The 17,729-nt window shown below is 59.0% G+C and overlaps 2 protein-coding genes across 4 annotated transcripts; one reads left to right on the forward strand and one right to left on the reverse strand.

Moving 5' to 3' along the window:
- Positions 1 to 238: 238 nt before the first annotated feature.
- BTC (betacellulin) lies at positions 239 to 9,256 on the reverse strand. 3 transcript variants are annotated; one of them, XM_088055945.1, is made up of 5 exons: positions 8,822 to 9,256; positions 1,410 to 1,505; positions 1,089 to 1,206; positions 819 to 965; positions 239 to 526 (listed from the first exon to the last, which is right to left on the reverse strand). In XM_088055945.1, exons 1-5 carry the CDS (start codon positions 8,934 to 8,936, stop codon positions 421 to 423), a joined length of 582 nt encoding a protein of 193 aa, XP_087912071.1. In that variant the 5' UTR covers positions 8,937 to 9,256; the 3' UTR covers positions 239 to 420. The 3 variants fall into 3 exon arrangements, with proteins under 3 accessions (XP_087912071.1, XP_087912072.1, XP_005532223.1); XM_088055946.1 differs by lacking the exon at positions 8,822 to 9,256 and adding an exon at positions 4,512 to 4,533; XM_005532166.3 differs by lacking the exon at positions 8,822 to 9,256 and adding an exon at positions 4,143 to 4,250.
- Positions 6,928 to 17,456, forward strand: PARM1 (prostate androgen-regulated mucin-like protein 1). The gene is made up of 4 exons (XM_005532167.3): positions 6,928 to 7,056; positions 14,586 to 15,236; positions 15,975 to 16,053; positions 16,640 to 17,456. Exons 1-4 carry the CDS (start codon positions 7,002 to 7,004, stop codon positions 16,722 to 16,724), a joined length of 870 nt encoding a protein of 289 aa, XP_005532224.3. The 5' UTR covers positions 6,928 to 7,001; the 3' UTR covers positions 16,725 to 17,456.
- The last annotated feature ends 273 nt before the right edge of the window (positions 17,457 to 17,729 follow it).

A 17,729-nucleotide genomic window follows, 5' to 3' on the forward strand; every position in this document is an offset into this window, starting at 1 on the left:
GCAGCTCCAGCACAGCCCCCAGGCACCCGCAACGGGACCCCGAGCCCGGCAGATCCCCGTGGAGCCGGCACCGGGACCCTGAGTCCGGCAGATCCCCGTGGAGCCGGCACCGGGACCCTGAGTCCGGCAGATCCCCGTGGAGCCGGCACCGGGAGCCGGGATCGGGACGGAGGAGCAGCTCAGTGTCGCCGTCTGGCGGCCCCCGCGCCCGCAAGGACATGGGCGACACGACGACACCTTTCCTGCACCCCTTTATTCAAGCCGCTGCCCGGTTTTAGCCGCTGCTGCCGCCCGGGACCCGCCCGCAGGTACCGGGAGCTCCTGCGGACACAGCGGGGCCCGTCGGCCTCGGCACCCGCCCCGGTGCGGGGCTCCGGTAGCACCGGCTCGGTGGCCCCCACCCCCGGCTCCCCTGCACCTTCACGCGATGCCCGTTTCCCGCACATCTTCACTTCTGGATGGTGAATCCTTGTTCAGAGTTTCCATCTCTTCTGCTTTTCTCTTCCTACGCTGCCTCCGACAGTGGCTTGAGAGGGGGGAAAAAAATCGTGAAAAACAAACAAAAAAACAAACAAGAAGCAGAAGGGGGCATGACAGTGATGCTCCTCTCTCTCCCTCGGCTTTTACCCTGCAGAAGATCCATATGGGATCGCAGCTGCCTTCCAGCCCCAAAGGAATGTCCCAGGCACCTCCCAACACGTGCAGGACCGTGTCCCACCAGCCTGGGACAGCCCCAGTTCTACTGGCCTGGAGCCAGGGGAGCTGGGCAGGGTTTGTTCCCTCCTCCCTTGCCCTTCCCGGCCCTTTCCCTCACGTACTGACTGCAGAGGCAGATGCCGACGATGAGGATGATGAGGGTAACGATGGCGGCGATCAGGGAGATGATGACGATCTGGCCCTGGTCCCCTCGCAGGTAGAACAGATCCACCCTCTCGCAGCGAGCCCCGGTGTAGCCTCTCTCGCACCTGCCCCGGGGCACAGGGGAGGCACGGGCCGGTCCCAAAAGCTGCCGAGGTGCCCCTCTGACGCTGCTCTCCCGGGCACAGCATCCCTCCCCGTACCTCCGTGTCCCCGCGGGGGTGACTTACACACAAGCCGGTGCCTGCTCGGCCACGAGGAAGCGGCACCTCCCTCTGACACAGTAGTGCTGGAACTCCTCCGGGCACCGGGAGAAGTGGCTCTGCCGCCGCAGCTGCGTCCCGTTCCCTGCGGGCGACAAGGACGAAGAACACCCCCAGAGGGGTGACGCTTTTGCCCAGAGGCAGCAGCGTCCCTGAGCCGCTGCATCCCCGCAGCAGCTCCGGAAGCAGCCCTGGGATGCCGCACGGCTACGCTGGACGGAACACCTGCTCCCTCTCTCCTTTCCAAGACCTGCGGCTCTCCCAGGCCCCCTCGCACCACCCTCTCACCTGTGCATGCCTTGGCTGTGCCGCAGCTCAGCCCCTCCGTGCCGTGGCCGGCAGTGATGTTGGTGTCGGCGCTCACGCAGCTGAAGAACGCCAAGCCTGGAAGGCAGCGGGGGCAGCTCAGAGGGGGAGCCCCAGCACCCCCGCACCGCCAAAGGGAGGGCGCCGGCCACGGGCTCTGCAGCTGCGCCCACGGCCCCCCTTGGCTGGCAGCATCAGCTCTTCCCCCAGGGCCGGGAGAAGGGAAAGTCGCGGTCCCCGCCTGCCGCCTCCACCCGCCAACGCCCCAGCACGGGGGTCTGGGAGGCAGCCTGGTGGGGTTTGGACCGCACAGCACAGGCAGCTGCTCCTCTGGCCAGGGAGGATGCGGGGAGAGATCCCCAGGGAGATCCGGAATCATGGAATCACTGATTGGTTTGGGCTGGAAGAGACTGTAAAGTTCTTCTTGTTCCAACCCTGCTGCCATGGGCAGGGACACCTTCCACTATCCCACGTTGTTCCAAGCCCTGTCCAACTTGGCCTTGGACACTTCCAGGCATGGGGCAGCCACAGCTTCCCCAGGTAATCTGTGCCAGGACCTGCCCACCCTCACGGGGAAGAATTCCTTCCCAATATCTCATCTAAACCTGCCCCTTGTCAATGTGAAGCCGATCCCCTTTGACCTGTCACCTCCGTGCCCTTGTGCCAAGTCCCTCTGCAGTTCTCTCGGAGCCCCCTTAGGCACCGCAAGGCACTCTCAGGTCTCCCTGGAGCCTCGCACAGCCTGGGCGAGCAGAGGGGGCCGCCACGCTCCCGGTGGCCGCGGGGTGAGAGCGGGAGGCGGCCGAGGCCGTCAGAGCGGCGGTAACCGGATCGCTGGCATACCAGCACTGACTCAGCACGGCCCTCCCCAGGGATTCACCCGCCGTGGTGGCACCCAGGGAGCGGGGACAGGTCCTGCCTGCCGGGCCAGGCTGCTGGGTGACTCCCGAGGAGGTGGCTCGCCGAGGCGGGGCTGTTCCCATCCCGAGCGGGTTGCGCTACGAGGCTTCGCAGAGAGCCGAGAGTTTGCGCGGCCAAATCCTGGCAGCCTGGTCTCCCGCTCCCTGTTTCCTCACCCGGCACCTTGGAAACAGCGGTGGAAGCTGCCCAGCCAAGCCTCCGGAGCTCCCCCCCCGCCGTCCTACAGCGGGGACATTCCCAGCACACGCGTCCCTCCTGGCTATACCGAGCCACCACCGCGCTAAGGACGTGCTGCGGGGCACAGCGCTCCGAGAGAGGCGAGGGAAGGGAACCCACCGCCCCACCCGGCCCGGCAGCAGGGTGGGAGCTGCCTGGCGGGAGCCAGGGATGAGCCACGGGGCGGCTGCACCCCTGGATCCAGCTGTGGGCGGCGTGGGCATGCGGCGGGACAGGGAGGGAGGCTGACTTCACTCCCGGTGACCGAGTTCACAGCTCGACATGGAAAAGATCCCCACCAAGCTGAGCTCCCCACCCTTATTGCAACCAGATGCGGAGTTCTGGCATCCTCCGGGCTGGCAGCTCCTTGGCAGGACCGCCCTGGTGGCAGTGCCAGCTCCAGAGGGAGCGGGGCTGTGCCCACCCACAGCCGGATCCAGAAGCTGCAGGTGCAAACGCCCCCGTCCCTCTGATGCACGGGCAGACCGGCCCCACTATCTTGGGCTGTGCCCTTTCCTGAGCAGAGATAAGCCAGGAAAGTATCCCAAACACTGGATTGTTTTGCTGTTGACACCCCCATGCTCTCTCCCAGAAAGGCCAAACTGCAGGAGAGCAACCACCCAGGACGCTGCCGTGGTCTGAGGGGACACACCAGCCGCAAAAACAGGTCGGCTGCCCTTGGTTTCCTCCTGCCAGCACAGGTTTGGCAGGTTTTGCCAAAGTGCTGTCACCAGCCCTGCCAAAGGGCCAAACCCAAAGTGCTCCCTGCGGAGAGAAAAGCTCCCCCGAAATCCCAGCACTCCCTGCCAGGGAGGGTGTCAGCGGCCCAGCCTATCCGTGCTTATTTCCTGGCAGCCACGAGCCACCTGTCTGCAGCTTCCCGCTTCCCAAAAACTTAGGAACTAAGGTGGGAATGCTCACACACTTTGCTGAATAGGCGCTGGCTCCTCCGCCCCCGGCATCCCACATTCCCGGCGCTGCCAAGGATGGCTGTGGGTGCTCAGGCACCCATGAGCATCAACAGGTGGTAAAAGCATCCCAGTCCCGCTCCAGGATCCAGCCATGCTTCAGGGATTTAGGGGCGCGGGGAGCAGTGGATTGGGAGGGTGAGAAGTTCCAGGATGGGACCCGGGGGCACACGGGAGAGCCCAGGGACAGGAGTGGGTAAACACCAGGCTGGATATAGAGGAAGGGCTGGGATGGGACTGTCCAGAGGGGAGCGGGGAGTTACTGGAGAGACACCAAGATGGACACTGGGATGGGACAGGGCGGGCATCAGGATAGGGTGTCAGAGGGGGGAATACAAGGGTTCAGCAGGATGGGATCAGGGGAGCAGCAGGATGGGATGGGGGAAGCAGCAGGACAGGCAGGGGGGAGCACCGGGACGGGACCGGGAGGCAGGTGCAGGATCATCAGTCTGGGACCAAAAAGCAGCGGGACGAGAGAGAGAACAGCGCCGGCACCGGGGGTGACACCGGACCGGGCCAGTGCAGGGCCGGGACAGCGAGGAACACCCTGCCAACCCCTGGGTATCCCGGGACCGGGCAGGTGGCGGGGCAGAGGGACTCCCGTGCTTACCGGAGGCGAGAGCCAGGCAGAGCAGCAGGGTACCGGGGCCGCCGCCCGGGGCCGGGGCCGCCGCCGCCTCCATGCGCGCCGCCTGCCCGGTGCCCGGTGCCCGGCAGCTGCGGCGGGGCGGGGCGGGGGCGGCCGCTCTGGCACCACCGCCCTCCTCCTCTTCCTCCTCCTCCTGCGCCTCCTCCTCCTCCTCCTGCGCCTCCTCCTCCTCCAGCTGCGCGGCTCCCACCCCGCCGGAGCCATCCCTCGGCGGGGTGGCGGTGCCCCCGAGCCGTGTCCCCTCCCGTGTGTCCCCTCCCACGCGTGTCCCACCTCGGACCAGCCACGCCTGGCCTCGGCCTGCCAGGGGGCCTCCAGAAGATGCCTCACCCCGCATCCCTGGGGATTTGGGCGGCGAGAGGGATCCCCCATCCTGCCGTCACGGGCTCCGGGCATCCCCTCTCCAGCGGGACAGAGGACGTGCAGCCAAAGCCCAGCCTCGTCTCCCCAAAGCCTTTATCCCCGGCCAGCTCGTGTGAAAATTTAGATTTATTCACAGCAAGCGGCTATAAAACACCCTCCCAAGAGCCTTGGCAGGGAATGACGGCAGCTCCAAATTATTCTGCGAGGGGCTGTGCCTTCGCACCAGCCCTCCGCACTCTGGCCTCGGGGGGTATTTTTTGCCTCGGAGTGTGTGAGAGGATGTTCCCGGTTCCTTGAGTGACATCTTGAGGAACAGAAGAGACCCACGGGGGATGGAGGGTGTCCCCCCGGTGCTGGCACGTCCCCTCCTGCCGCCTGGGGCTGCTCGCATGGGATGCTTTGCCGTGGGCTGGCGCTGTCCTGGCTCCGAGAGGAGCCCGAGAGTTTCTCCCGGCAAAGAGGGGGAGCTGCCCCCGGCCCCGCGTCCTTACAGGCGCGAATTAAGGTGGAAATGAAAGACTGGAAAGAACGGGTGACCTCAAACCGCAAGCTGGCAGCTATTAATGCAAGCGCTGGCAGCCACCCAGCCATGCCATTTGGCCGCTGGCCAGGGGGTGAGCAAGCTCCCTTAGCTCTGGCCAGCCAAAAATTCCTGCTGCAAGCTCCTGCACACCGGTGCCGCCGGCCCCTCGGCTCACGGCCACCCCGGCTCCCCGCCAGCGGACCCCCAAAAACAGGCAAAGTGTGAAGGATGGTGCAAAAGCTCTGCTGGGGGCTTGGGCAAGACCAGCAAAAACCGGCAGCTTGGTGTGGTACCAAGAGGAGCTGGCTTCATCCCGGTGGGGTGGGCAAAGGCAGGGAGCAGGCAAAAAATTCCTCGTGCCCACCAAAATCGAAGTGTCCCTCCAGTATCCTTCGTATGTGGATGAAACTGGTGGGGAAAAGCATTTTAAAGAGATTTTAAGAAAGTTGGGACCTTCGGGGGGGGGGGGGGGGGATGTTGCCAGAAGCAGTGGTTTTCCAATGAAACTGGAAACAAAGTTATCCCCAAAGAAGGATCTCTGCCTGGCCCTGTCCCCTGCTCTGCTGAGAGCTCCCGTGCTGGGAGGAGCAGGCAGAGGTGACCAGCAGGTGGCAGCTGGAGCCCGAGGCTGGTGGCCCTCGGGGGTGCTCCAGAGCCCGGCCCTTGGCACCCCAACACTCGGCTGGGGCTCGGCGTCGGCAGCCAAGGCCACGGCGAGGAGCAGCGGCTGTGCCCAGCCCCTCCCTTCCCCTCCAAAATCTCCTGCCCGTGGGAGCGCGCAGCACCAGCAGCAGCAGCAACAACAACAACAAAGGACGTGAGATGAGAAGCAGGGAGATTATCAAGCTGTTCCCACGGCGGCACCGAGCTCCCGCAGCAACAACAGCGCTCTTTTCCCTCCTCCCAAGCAGAGAAAAGGTTTTCAAGGAGAGCTGAGATGCTGATATCGCCCGACACCCGTCTGCCTTAGGAACACCAGCTGGATTTTGTGTCCTGCTGTTTTAGGCCCAGAGCCAGGATCCATCCTGAGAAAACGCCACACAACAGAGCAGAGGGCTGAGTAACCCCAGTTAAAGACAGCTCGGCCGCAGCCTGGGCTCTGTAAATCCTTTTCCATAGTGAGAATGCAAAGGCCTGGGGAAGATGAGTTCAGCCTGAAAATATTTCACCCGCAGCACAGCTCTTTCCAGGAGGAAAGAGGTAGGAAAATGGTTCTCGTACCTCCTGCTGTGCCACAGGTGTCTCCTGGCTGCATTCTTTGGGCACTGGGAGCTGCATTTTGGGAGCTGTTTGTGCCCTAGGAAGGTGGGGCCCTGGCTGCTTGGCTCCCCTTGACTCCTGTACCTGGGTTGTCCCCCGTCACAGGCACCAGATCCCCTCTAGGCAGCAGGCCAGGGGATCCCCAGGGAGCTCCAGAATCCTGGAATCACACAACAGTTTGTATTGGAAGGGACCTTAAAGCTCTTCTTGTCCCAACCCTTCCACCAGCCCAGGTTGCCCCAAGCCTTGTCCAACGTGCCCTGAACACTTCCAGGGATGGGGCAACCACAGCTTGTCCCAACAACCTGTGCCAGGACACGGCCATTACATCCATGTGGGAGCTGGCACGGCCCCGAGGATGGAGAGGGACAGGCGGCAGTGACACAGAGCACCACGCCAGCTCCTCGGTGTGCGACACCCGCCGGCACAGTGTGGCACTCAGCATCCAGCCCCAGCTCCTCACCCCAAGCCAGGCGGACCCGTCCCACCGTCCCTACGGTCAATCCCGGGCATCCCCCGGGCCCTGCCCGCATCCCGGCGGTGCCGGTCCCGCATCCCGGGGCCGGCAGGTGCCGCTGTGGGCCGGGCGCGGGCGGGGGGCGGCGGCGGGGGCCGGGCCGGGCCGGGCCGGGCTGTGCGGCCCTCCCGCCGCGGCTGCCAGCGCCGCCGGCACCATGGGCTGCTGCTGCCGCCTCCTCTTCGTCGCCTTCCTCCTCCTCCTCCCGGCAGGTAAGAGCCCCCCGCCGCCGCAGCGGGATGGGCAGGGTGGGGGGACACGCCGGGGACCCCGCGGTGTCGGGCTGGGAGCGATGGGGATGGGGAAGGAGGCAGCCCCGGTGCCCGGCTCCTTGCCGGAGAAGGGCTCCGCAGAGCCAGCCCCCGCCGCGGGTCCCACTCAGTGACTCAATGACACCCCCCCAGTGACGGCGGGGAGGTCGGGCGAGAGGTGTTTCACCCTTCTTTTCCTTATCCCTCGCCCCTCGGAGGCGTCTCCGGCAGAGTCCCCGTCTTGCCTTGGAGGAGGACAACTTGATGGGACCACCAGAGTCCCCTCACGGTCACCCCCTGCCCGGGCTGGACTCGCCCCCAGCCCCGCATCCCCCTTCCCTCCACGGTCGCCGCTTCCAAGGAGCTTTTACGGCTCTCCTCGGCCTTGAGTGGAAGCTCCGAAGCCCCCAGCCCCTGGCGCTTCCCCCCCCCCCCCCCACGGCCGCACCAGCCTCCCCATGGCACAGAAACACCCGATTTGACATTTCCCCGCCCCGAGAGAGTCAGCGGAGACGCGACAGCGAGCGCAGGTCACCCCTCCAGCCGCTTTTAATAAACACGAGGAGCTGCTCGCTCGGCAGCGTGGAAAACACACTTGCATAACCGCGGGGAGAAATCCATGGGCTGAGCTGTGGCTGTCACATCGCCGCCGGCAGGGCAGAGCGGGGGGACCGGGATGAGCTCCCGGCACAGCCCGCAGCGAGCCCCCCAGAGCAGCGGCCGGGCTGGGTGGGGGCTGCAGGACCCCCAAAGCATCACCCCGGTCAGCAGGTGGGAGATCTTCCTTGGATAAATGACCCCAGCGGTGAGAGGGAGAGCAGGATGAATAATTCTCCCTGCGAAGGGGGGATTTGCCGGCGAGCTCCCGATCTGTGCTTTCCGAGGAAATGCGTTTGGGAGGGATGGGGATGAGCCTTTTTGCTCCGCAGGGATGCTAGGGATGCTCTCCCTTCTCCTTCCCGGGCCCCTGCCTGGCCCAAATTTGCCCCTGAAGCAGCCAGTCTCTGCTGGGAGTCAGACTTTGGGGCTGGGAGGCGTTTTTTTCCCAGCGCCCGGGCCAAACCCAAAGCTGTTCCCACGACCATCCCTCTCTAAAGCACCAACGCCAGCCAGGCTTGGCAGAAGAAACAGAAAAGATTTTCCCTGCACTGGGGTCCCATGGCTCTCAGGCTGCTCCCAAATAACCCTGGAGCATCTTTCAGATGCTTTGTACGTTTTTGTCCCTGTTGAAATAATTATTTAAAAAAGAAAAACAAACAAACAAACCCCACAAAAACAAAACAAAAGAAAAACAAACAAACAAAATGCACCAAAAAAATCCCCACAAAAACTATATATATATATATTTATATTTATATATTTCTAGATACATATTTATATTTATATTTTATATATGTATATATATATATGTTTATATATATATGTCTATATATATATCTGACTTGGGAGGAAACACAAATCACGATTTAAATATGCTTCAGGCACATTCTTCAGGACTAAATGACAGCGAGGACGTCACTGGCCAGGAGTAAAATAAGTCAGGGCTTTGCCTGGCCACGTAATGAAATAACAGCGTCTCGCACAAGGAAGTTTTTATCCTGTTATTACTCCTTACTCTGGAAGCAAATTGAAACCTGCTTTGCTTTCCTGACCTGGTGCCCAGCCCTGAGCCTGCTCTCCCCTTCAGCAGGTCCCCCTGTGCCCCAGCTGAGACATTTTTAAGTACCTTTTAGAAGCAGCTCTTGGCTTTTAAGGTTTTGAGTGCTTCCTCTTGGAGGCTCCAGGGTGCAAGAGCTGCTTTTTGGGCTCTTGGAGCATCGTGGGTTGTTTAAAGCTGCCATGGAGGAGGCAAATCTTTAGGCACTCTGCTCCCCCGTGAGCTGAAGGATGGGGGAATTGGGTAATTATCCCCTCTCCCAGCCCAAATGAGCAATCAGCCTCTAATACCAGAGGATGCTCTAAAATTCCTCCGCCAAACCCAGCTGCTTCTCCCCCTGGGAGCGGCTGGGACGGGGCTGATGCATGTTGGAAGCTGCACCTAGAAGCACTAATTAGCAGCCAAACAGCCAGCCAGGAAAATTAGGGGGACTGGGGAGTTGTCACCTGGGCAGAGCTGCTTCTTGCAAAACTCCTGGCTGGCTCCAGAGCCATATCCAAGACATGTGCCTGGGAAAAAGTGTTGTGAGGTGTCCCAAGCAGGCAGGTCCAAGGAGAGAACAAAGAGCATCCCATGGGATCATTTACTCCCCTTCCCCAGGGAAATAAGCACAGCCTAACACCTGTTTGCATGTTTCAAAAACATAACTTGAAATACTTAATGTGTTTTTTCATTATTTAAAGAAGAAAAACATCATTTTAGAAAGAGCTGCTGCTGTCAGCTCCTGCTTTCCACCCCAGGTCCTCATCAGCTACCTCTGGCTGTAAAGGCTGACCATTAGCCAGAGGGTGTTTTGTCAACTCTCAGGAGGAAAAAAAAAACACTTAAAAATTCCTCTTCACCTTCTTTTCTGCTATAATTTCATTGCAGCATTCAGGCTCAAGGGCCTCACGAGCTGAATAACTAAGCTTTGGTGGGGGGAAACACCAGACTTCCTTCGCGTGGAGGGTGCGTTTGTTGCGCCAACAAAATCCTCACCTCTGGGTTTGGATCGTGGGGCAGGGGAAGGACCTGGACACCCACCCCAGGCAAGGAAGGAGGGACAGTGCAGCATGCAGGGAGCCACGTGAATTTTAAAAGCTGTTTTCAGCTGGGAAGAGCGGAGACTGCAGGGTGGTGGAGCTTCCCTGCTGCTTCCTCAAGGGGAGTGTGCCCTCAGCAGCATCCCTCAGGGCCTGGAGGCTGTGCAGGAGGCAGCCAGGCCTCCACATCAGCTCCTTCCTCCCACAGAACAGCCCGGAGGAGAGCACCAGCTGCTCCCCAGGCAGGGAGAACCTGGCTTGCAATCTCTCTTTGCCAGATTCCCAAAGCACCCCCCTCGTTTATTTTTGTGGATTTTGCTCTTCCCTTCTGCAAGGGGCAGGCTGGTGAATCCGGGGAGGAGGAGGATACCGATGGGCTGGCTCAGCAGCAGCCCCATCCTCAGGGAGGGACATCCCTGAGGTGTCCTGGCTGGCTGCATGGCTGGGACAGAGCCTGGGGATGGCGAGGGACACACGGACACGGCGCAGGGATTTCTGTGGTGGAGCCGTTTCTCTGAGCCACGGAAAGCTTCAGAGCAATTAGACCTAAACCACTTAACGACCATGCAGCAGAATAAAACTAATCATGCAGGAAGCCAGCTTGGCTTGCCAGTAAATCAGAGCAACTGCAGATTTATTGGATCTGATGGCCTTGGCTTCTCCTCACAGGCAGGGAATAGCTTTGCCTTTTACCTGTTGGCGTTTCTGGCCTCTGCTTGTCCCCCTCGGTTTCCTCCTCCTCTCGGAAGTGGTTTCGTTCCACGGCCAGCAGACCCTGGCACAGAAAACAGAGGAGATAGAGCAGGAAAGAGTGGAGCAGCACATCAGCCAGGGGTGCTGCTGCTAACCTTGGGGGTCACCAGCATCCACATGCAGTGCTGGAGCTTCGCTGCACAACCTCAGGCTGGAGATAGCCCCAGGAGTCACCGCTTCCCATCACTGATCCAGCTGGGTGCTCCCTCTGTGAAGGCATGAAAAAACTTGGTGAGCGTGAGGCACAGCTTAGAGCCTGCAGAACTGCTCCCAGACCTCCCCACCATCCCTGTTTCTTGGGGATAACGAGGCAGGAGTCCACAGCAGCGCCCCAGAAGAAGAAAGGCACAAGTTAAAGGCCCAAAGCAGCCACCACATCCTCTGTGTTCCTTCCCCCGTTGCAGCACAGAGCTCAACCAGCACAGAGCCCTGTGCACTGCAGATGGGGCCTCCAGCCAGCGAGGAGGGAACATCCCCAGCTCCCAAACTGCTGCTGGTGACAGGGGAGGTGAGGCAGTGCAGGGCTGAGCAGCTGGAAAAACTCGTTGAACCCAAAGCAAAAACCAGTCTGGCTTAGTCCTAGCTACTTGAAGGAGAGCTTTTGCCATCCACAGCCAGATGCTGCTGGTTTCGTAGCAAAGAAATACAATGAAAATGATGCCTGAGCATTAACAAGGGGGAGGGGAGCCACCAAAAACCAGCACAAGTTATGGGAATCCCCAGCCACAGAAACCAAAGCTGAGCCAATGAGGTCACGAGCAGGAAATCCTTACTTACGCTTAAATATAGATTGTTTTATTGCTCTGCATCACTTAACCTGGTTATAAACCAAGGCACACTCAGGGGACTCAGGGCTGTTCTGTCATCAGCATTTGGTGAGGAGCAGCATAATACAGAACAGGCAAAAGGTCCTTCTTTGCTCACTCTTGTGATTAAAGACCAAGGTTTCTGCAGAGTTTTGCTTTAAAGAGCGGTGATGCTTATGGATGGTCTTGGTTACTCGCGGTTTTTGGGTGTTTGCCCCAAAACCAGCTGCTAAACTGGCACAGAAAGCGGTACCCAAGCTGCCTGCACAAGCACAGCGTGCTCTGTGTGTCCAGCAGCTCTCCTTGTTTTTCTCCCGCTGTTGCATTCCCTGCTCAGAACAGGTGGTGAGATTCCAGTCGGGATCTGCTGCCTGGTCTGGCAGGCGGAACAAACAACATCGGTGTTATGGAAACTCTGATTGTCCCTTTGGCCTTGGCTGCTAGGGGAGCATCCCTGGCTGCAGCTGGGGCTTGGGTGCTCGAGTTCATTTGGGCTGAGAGCAAGCTTGTGGGTCAGGTCATGTGGATCCTCCTGTGGCCGGGTCAGAGGCGATGAGTTCTGAAGTGAAGCTTGTTAAAAGCTCTATCTCTGCCTTATCAGTGGGTGTTTGTTTGCTGCAAGGTGGCTGCTCCCATCTGATGTCATTCAGGCGGGCTGGAGATGTTCTCTGGTGGCTTTTGTGCTGCCTTTCAGCCGGCAGAGCAATTTGGGATTTGCTGCAATGGCTTTTGGAGTGCCTGGGAAATGCATTGTGGAGAGGCTGCCAGCCCAGGTCAAGCAGCTCTTTCCCAAGAGGAGCTTGAGCATTGCTCAGCTGCTGCAAGGGCAAGACCTGCCCCTCTGTGAGGCTTCCAGGAGCCAGGAGAGCAGCATGGCAGTAGGAGGGAGAGATAATTCATCAGGCTCGTTCCTTAGGTTGGCACATGATCAGGGCTAATATTCCCCAAGAGCAGGATATTCGAATGACACGGCTTTGGGCTCTTCTTTCCTTGGCTGTTTTCTGTATTCCTGGTGGAGAAAATCTAGGAGAAGGACTTCCCAAAGCTCCTGTGGGGCTCTGGAGTGTGACACTTCTGCTTTCCCAGGTGGTTGCCTCATCCTGGCAGTCTGCTGCCTCGCTCTGTGCTGGATTCCAGCAGGGTGGTCAACCGCCTTAAGTGAATTAGATGAGCAAATTCCTCAGGGCTGAGCTATGCTCGGCATCCTCTGGGAGCTAACATCCCTCAGACCCCCTGACAGCCCGTGGCCGACGTGTTTTTAGCCTTTCAAGTCATCTGAGTGAAAGAGTTGTAGCTGTCTGTTTTGTCCCTTGTTCCGGGGCACTCCTCTGCTTCTGCGGCAGCTCCTGCCAACCAGGTGTTGGGCAAACAAAGAAAAGCTCTCCTCGCCTCTTGCTTTCCTTTTGGTTTTCCCTTTCAGATGCATTGCTTAGAGGACAGGACTTGCAGACAAGCTGGATGCCACCCATGGATGGGACAGGCTGCCCATGAGCTGGGATCTGGATGGGGACGTGAGGAGCACCAGCCAAGGGGGCCCCAACCCCGTTCCTTTTGTCCCTTAATCCTACCTCCATTCAGAAGCAGCCTGCACTGCCTCTAGGATCATGGATTATCTCCTCTGGGTGAGCCCCCAGGGGCAGTGGCTGGGTCCCAGATGACCTCTGGAGCTGCTGGCTCGGAGGAGGAAGGGGACAGCACAGCGCTGGCACAGGCAGGGATTGCTCGCAGGGAGAGGCAGGGAAGGCTGAGCTGAGCAGTGCCTTCGGTGGTGCTCGCTCTCCTGGGAAGAGTCCCTGTGACTTGTGACCTCCTTGGCCAGGAGCGCTCAGCCAGCAGCCAAAGATTGTTCCTGCCTCCAGTTCTGGCTCAGCCTCCGAATTTATACCCCTTAGATATTATCGGAAAGTTCCTGACTCATCCAGGCTAGCAGCGCTGCCAGCTTCCCCAGCTCCCTATCGGTTTGCCTCCAAAGTTCAGGCAGATCATGGGAGCTCTGCTGACCCCGAGCACTTTGGGACATCAGGGTGGCTTTGCAGAGAGGTGGAAAGCTGCCTGTGTCCCTGAGAGTCTGGGAGTTTCTGCATTTCCAGGGGTAACAAACTTCCCAGGTGCTCCCAGCCCTGGGAGGATCCTGCTGTGCTTGATGGGCTCGTGGGGCTGCAGAGGCTGCCTGGCACCTGCTGGAGAAATCTGAAAGGTTCCAGGTGTGTTGGGGCAAGGATGATGGAAATTCAGACGGATTCTGAACCTTGGTGTGAAGGACCTTTGGTCCAGGCCTCCCTGCTGCTGTGGTGGCCGGATGGTTTATCCAGTAGCCAGATTCCAGCTTGTCATTCGTGTCCTCCTCCCCGTCCCACGGTTTGTGTCCTCAGCCTGAGGAGGGTGAAAGCTCAGAGGCATCTCCAAGTGCTTCTCCTCAGGAAAGAAGAGCAGCCACGGCCTCAGTCCCACCTCCAAGACCCCTTTGCTTGGGAAATGGGGTCCTTCAGGAACAAAAAAAAAAAAAAAAAAGACATTTTGGCTGGATTAACGAGTCCCTGCTCGCCAGTGCCAGCTCCCATTGTTTCTACACACAGGCACTGAATGTTTCTGTCCTCCCCACTCATGATTAGTTCATTGCAGCTGGAGTGAGTTCCCTCTCTTCCCAGCTTGGGGATGCTCTGGGGGTGTAAATAAACGAATACACGGAATAAAAATGCCTCCCGGGGCTGGCACACTCTTCCCTCATCCCCACCACACTCCAGGGGACCAGAGCTGGACCAGTGCTGAGTTCAGCCCTAGAAAGGGGGGGAAAAGCCCCAGCAGTCAGCTGGTGGGGACAGAGGGAGAAATGACTCATCTTCATGCAAAGAAATGGAGAGGAATGAATGAATGCACAAGGAAATGGGGGGAGAGGAGAAAGAGACGTCTTGTGTTATCACTCCCAGCTGCACAGTGGCTGCTGTGAGGAGGAGCTTCTCCCCCTGCTGCTGGGAGGAGATGCTGGGAGGAGATGGAGGGGGTGATTTGGGATGGGGGTATCCCAAACTGGGCAAAAAATGAGGCTGACTCATGCCAGCACAACTGGTCTGGTTTAAAACCTCACCTCTAGGTGCACAGCTGGATTTCCCCTCTCTTTTTTTCAGATGGCTCTCACCGTTTTAAATCCCAAACTTATTTCCAGCTTAATTCCCAAGCCCTTTAGGGCTCTCCCAAGCACCAGCTTGCCCCAGGGGTTGTCCTGTTACTAACATTTCTTTGTCTCGCTCCTAGGGCTGGGCGATGACTCCCCAGAATCATCACTCATCCCCATCCACCCCCCCTTCCTCTGGGGGGGTGTCCCAGTGAAACCAGACTCCAGGGATGCAGATGTCCCCACACCAGCTCCTGGCCAGCCCTCCCTGCCCCTGTCCACGGGACCTTCTGGAGATGGGACGTCCTCCAGGCCCCTGGAGGGGGATGGCCACAATGCCACCACGCCTGTGGCAGCACTGTCCCCTGCTCCTGCCTCCGTGGCCGCGACAGACGGTCCCTCTGAGGCCCCCAGCCCCACCTCGGTGCCACCCACCTCGGAGACAGCCCCGGCTCTCCGGACAGCAGACGCTGCCACGATGGATTTGGGGGCAGCTTCCAGCCCCACAGACACAGCTGCACCATCAGCTCCCTCCTCCCTTCCCGCCGGTGACCCCTCCTCACCTCCCGGGATGGCCTTGTCCCCAACGCCTGTCCTGGCGAGCCCTGGCGCCACCCAGCCACCGCTGCTGACCAAGGATGTCCCTTCGCTGGGGACAGTGGCCATGGCACCGAGCCTGGCCATGGAGCCAACGTCCCCCCCAGTGACTGTGGTGAGCCCCACGGAAGCCGAGGCCTCTGAGAAAACCACCGGGGTCACCGTGGAGGAGGTCCCGCGTGCCCTGAGCGCAGGTGAGCACCGCTGCTCCCCGGGAGCGTACAGAGAAAAAGTGTCAGCCTCAGGCTGCTCAGGTAGGAGGGGCACACCTCCCCTCCCCAAATTGGAAGGGAAGAGGTGGTCAGCTTCTTGAGAGCATCGTTCTGCAAAATTCCTGGAGGAGCCTTGTGTCATCCGATCCACCGGCAGAGACCGGGAGTGGTAGATAACAAATCTTGGTTGCCTGGAGATGTGAATAAAATCCTCAGTTCTAAATTTGACTTGAAACACTTAAGGAAGAGAGGAAACAAATGGCTGGATGGTGGGTGCAGCCTGAGTTAGGATGATGCAGGCTTTAGTTTTCCCTCATGGAGAGCTCAGGAAGCTGACACGAGCTTCTCCCTGTCCCCTTCTGCAAACACGGGTAGCTTCAAAGTGCTCCACAAGGCTGGAAAAGGGGAGATCTGGAACATTTCCTAGCCTTGGCTCAGCATTAAGTGCTGCCTGGTGCTGGGAGGAGCATCAAAGAGCCAGTCCATAGCAAAGCCCAGCTGTGTTTCATCCTACATGTTACCTGCTCTGCATTTACTGGAAAGAAAATAAAAACAGAGCGGGGCCCGGCATCCTCTTTGGGAAGCAGTGAGGGGATATTCCCCCCCCTGTCAGAGATGGCTGGCGTGGGTGAATCGGGAGCAGCTGGGCTGTGGGGTGAGTGCCATGGAGCTGGGACCCAGTGGGGCTGAACCCTGCCCTCTCTGACGTTCCATCCACAGGGAGCATCGTGGCCATAACCGTGACGGTCATCGTGGTGGTGGTGCTGGTGTTCGGGGCAGCCGCGTACCTCAAGATCAGGTAAGGCTGGTTTTGGGGCGGCCCCCCGCCTCCCCCAGGCTCCCTGCAGCCCCTCTCACCATCACAGGGGCGATGCAGAGTTCCATCCCCGTCACAAAGTCCCGGGAAGAGGCGGTTCCCAAGCGTGGCAGGGCAGTGTGCAGCCTCTGGTGCCAGCGCGGCGCCGTTCCTCACCGCTCCTGTACTGGAAAGCAGAGTTTCAATCCCTCATTTTGCAATAGCCCTGCTCAAATGCCAGAGATGCTGCTCAGCATAGTCATAACCAGTAATTATCCCTTGGGAAAGCTGCTGCCGTGGGTCTCGCTGTCACTGGGACAATAAACAGCAGCAGAGCCCAGTGCTTGAGCATCCCTAATGAGGCTTTGCTGACAGCCGAGATGAGCAAAGGTCTTGTTTTAATTCCCTGCCCTGTCCAGGCTCATTCAACGGGGGCAAAATTCGGCCTGGGCTTCTCTTCACTTCTCCTGGTCCTTCCTCTTAAAATATCCCAAAGCTTGACCTAGGGAGCCCTCGCATTAATATTTCTTCATCCCGTGGCAAAATAACTAATAAATCCTCAAAGTAACTGGTTTGCTTTCCCTGGCAGGCACTCCTCCTATGGAAGGCTTTTGGATGACCATGACTACGGCTCCTGGGGCAACTACAACAACCCTCTCTATGATGATTCCTAGCAGGGATGAAGAAAGAAACCCCATAAACCCTTAATTTATAAGCGCTTCTGCAGCAGAGCATCCGCTGTCGAGGAGATGCCGGGCACGGAGCCCCTGCCTCAGGCAGGATTTCCAGGGGTCTGGTGGATGACAGGAGCTGGAGAGTGGGTGTGCAGTGCTGACAATAAACCTGAATTTTGGCCTTTGAGCAGGAAACCAGGTCCTGGGACAGGTCAGCCACTTGTTGGAGACAAGGGAACCCAAATTCCCCAGGGGGAAGGGCTGGGGAGGTCAAGGGAGAGGATGGAGGTTCAGCCAGTGCTGTGGCATCCTTTGAAATGCTGCTGCTCTGTGATTTGGGGGTGGGGTGGGGAGTGGGGGGCTGCTGAGCCAGAGCCAGCAGTGTGCAGGGGTCTCCTGTGCTTTCACATGTCCCTTTCCCTAAAATCGCTTCCCTGTGTTGCCCTTTGTGAAATCCTTTGCCTCGTCTCACCGGGAACCACGAACAGTTATGGGGCTGCTCAGTCTCTGCTCCCTTTCTTTTTCTGCAGGTGCTTCCACGCAGAAGTTCCTAATTTAATTTTTTTTCCCATTTAACTGTGGGGGTTTTGGTCCCAAAGCAGCCCAGGAGCCCACGGGAAGATGCACCGACCACCCATTTCACACACGTGGCTGCTTGCTCCACAGCTTTGTTTCCATTCCTTAAAAAAACTTGGCTGCTAAAATACAGCGGAGTGTTCTTTTAATCCCCAATCTGTGTGCAGCTTTTAGTGTGGGAAGGCTGGGGGTGGCTGATGGCAGAGCTGGTTTGGGAAGGGGATGCTCAGCCACTTCTCCCTCTGGCTAAATTCCCTGCCCGTGGAAAGCAAAGCCCTCAGTCCACGTGACCTCAATAAATAAACCAGCACCAAATGGCGCCGCAAAATTTTGGGGTGTCCCGGTACAGGTGGGGCAGGCTTGGGAACAGGCTCTGCTGTTCAGCCTGCCTCCTAAATGGTGCATCCCTGGAAACATCAAAGCTTGGGG

This window comes from Pseudopodoces humilis, chromosome 6 (assembly GCF_049639895.1).
Source record: "Pseudopodoces humilis isolate 2021_Gansu_Grassland_sample_001 chromosome 6, ASM4963989v1, whole genome shotgun sequence".
Lineage (NCBI taxonomy): Eukaryota > Metazoa > Chordata > Aves > Passeriformes > Paridae > Pseudopodoces > Pseudopodoces humilis.

Bases quoted from the DNA above. Each gene is read 5' to 3' on its own strand.
- BTC (XM_088055945.1), bottom strand. From the start codon at position 8,936: ATGGCAGCTTTAAACAACCCACGATGCTCCAAGAGCCCAAAAAGCAGC. The intron at 1,506-8,821 runs GTACTTAAAAAT...GCTGCCTTCCAG, and splicing joins CCAAGAGCTGCTTCTAAAAG to GCTTGGCGTTCTTCAGCTGC. The intron at 966-1,088 runs GTAAGTCACCCC...GCCCCGGGGCAG, and splicing joins GAGCAGGCACCGGCTTGTGT to GTGCGAGAGAGGCTACACCG.
- PARM1 (XM_005532167.3), top strand. From the start codon at position 7,002: ATGGGCTGCTGCTGCCGCCTCCTCTTCGTCGCCTTCCTCCTCCTCCTC. The intron at 15,237-15,974 runs GTGAGCACCGCT...TTCCATCCACAG, and splicing joins CCCGCGTGCCCTGAGCGCAG to GGAGCATCGTGGCCATAACC. The intron at 16,054-16,639 runs GTAAGGCTGGTT...TTTCCCTGGCAG, and splicing joins GCCGCGTACCTCAAGATCAG to GCACTCCTCCTATGGAAGGC.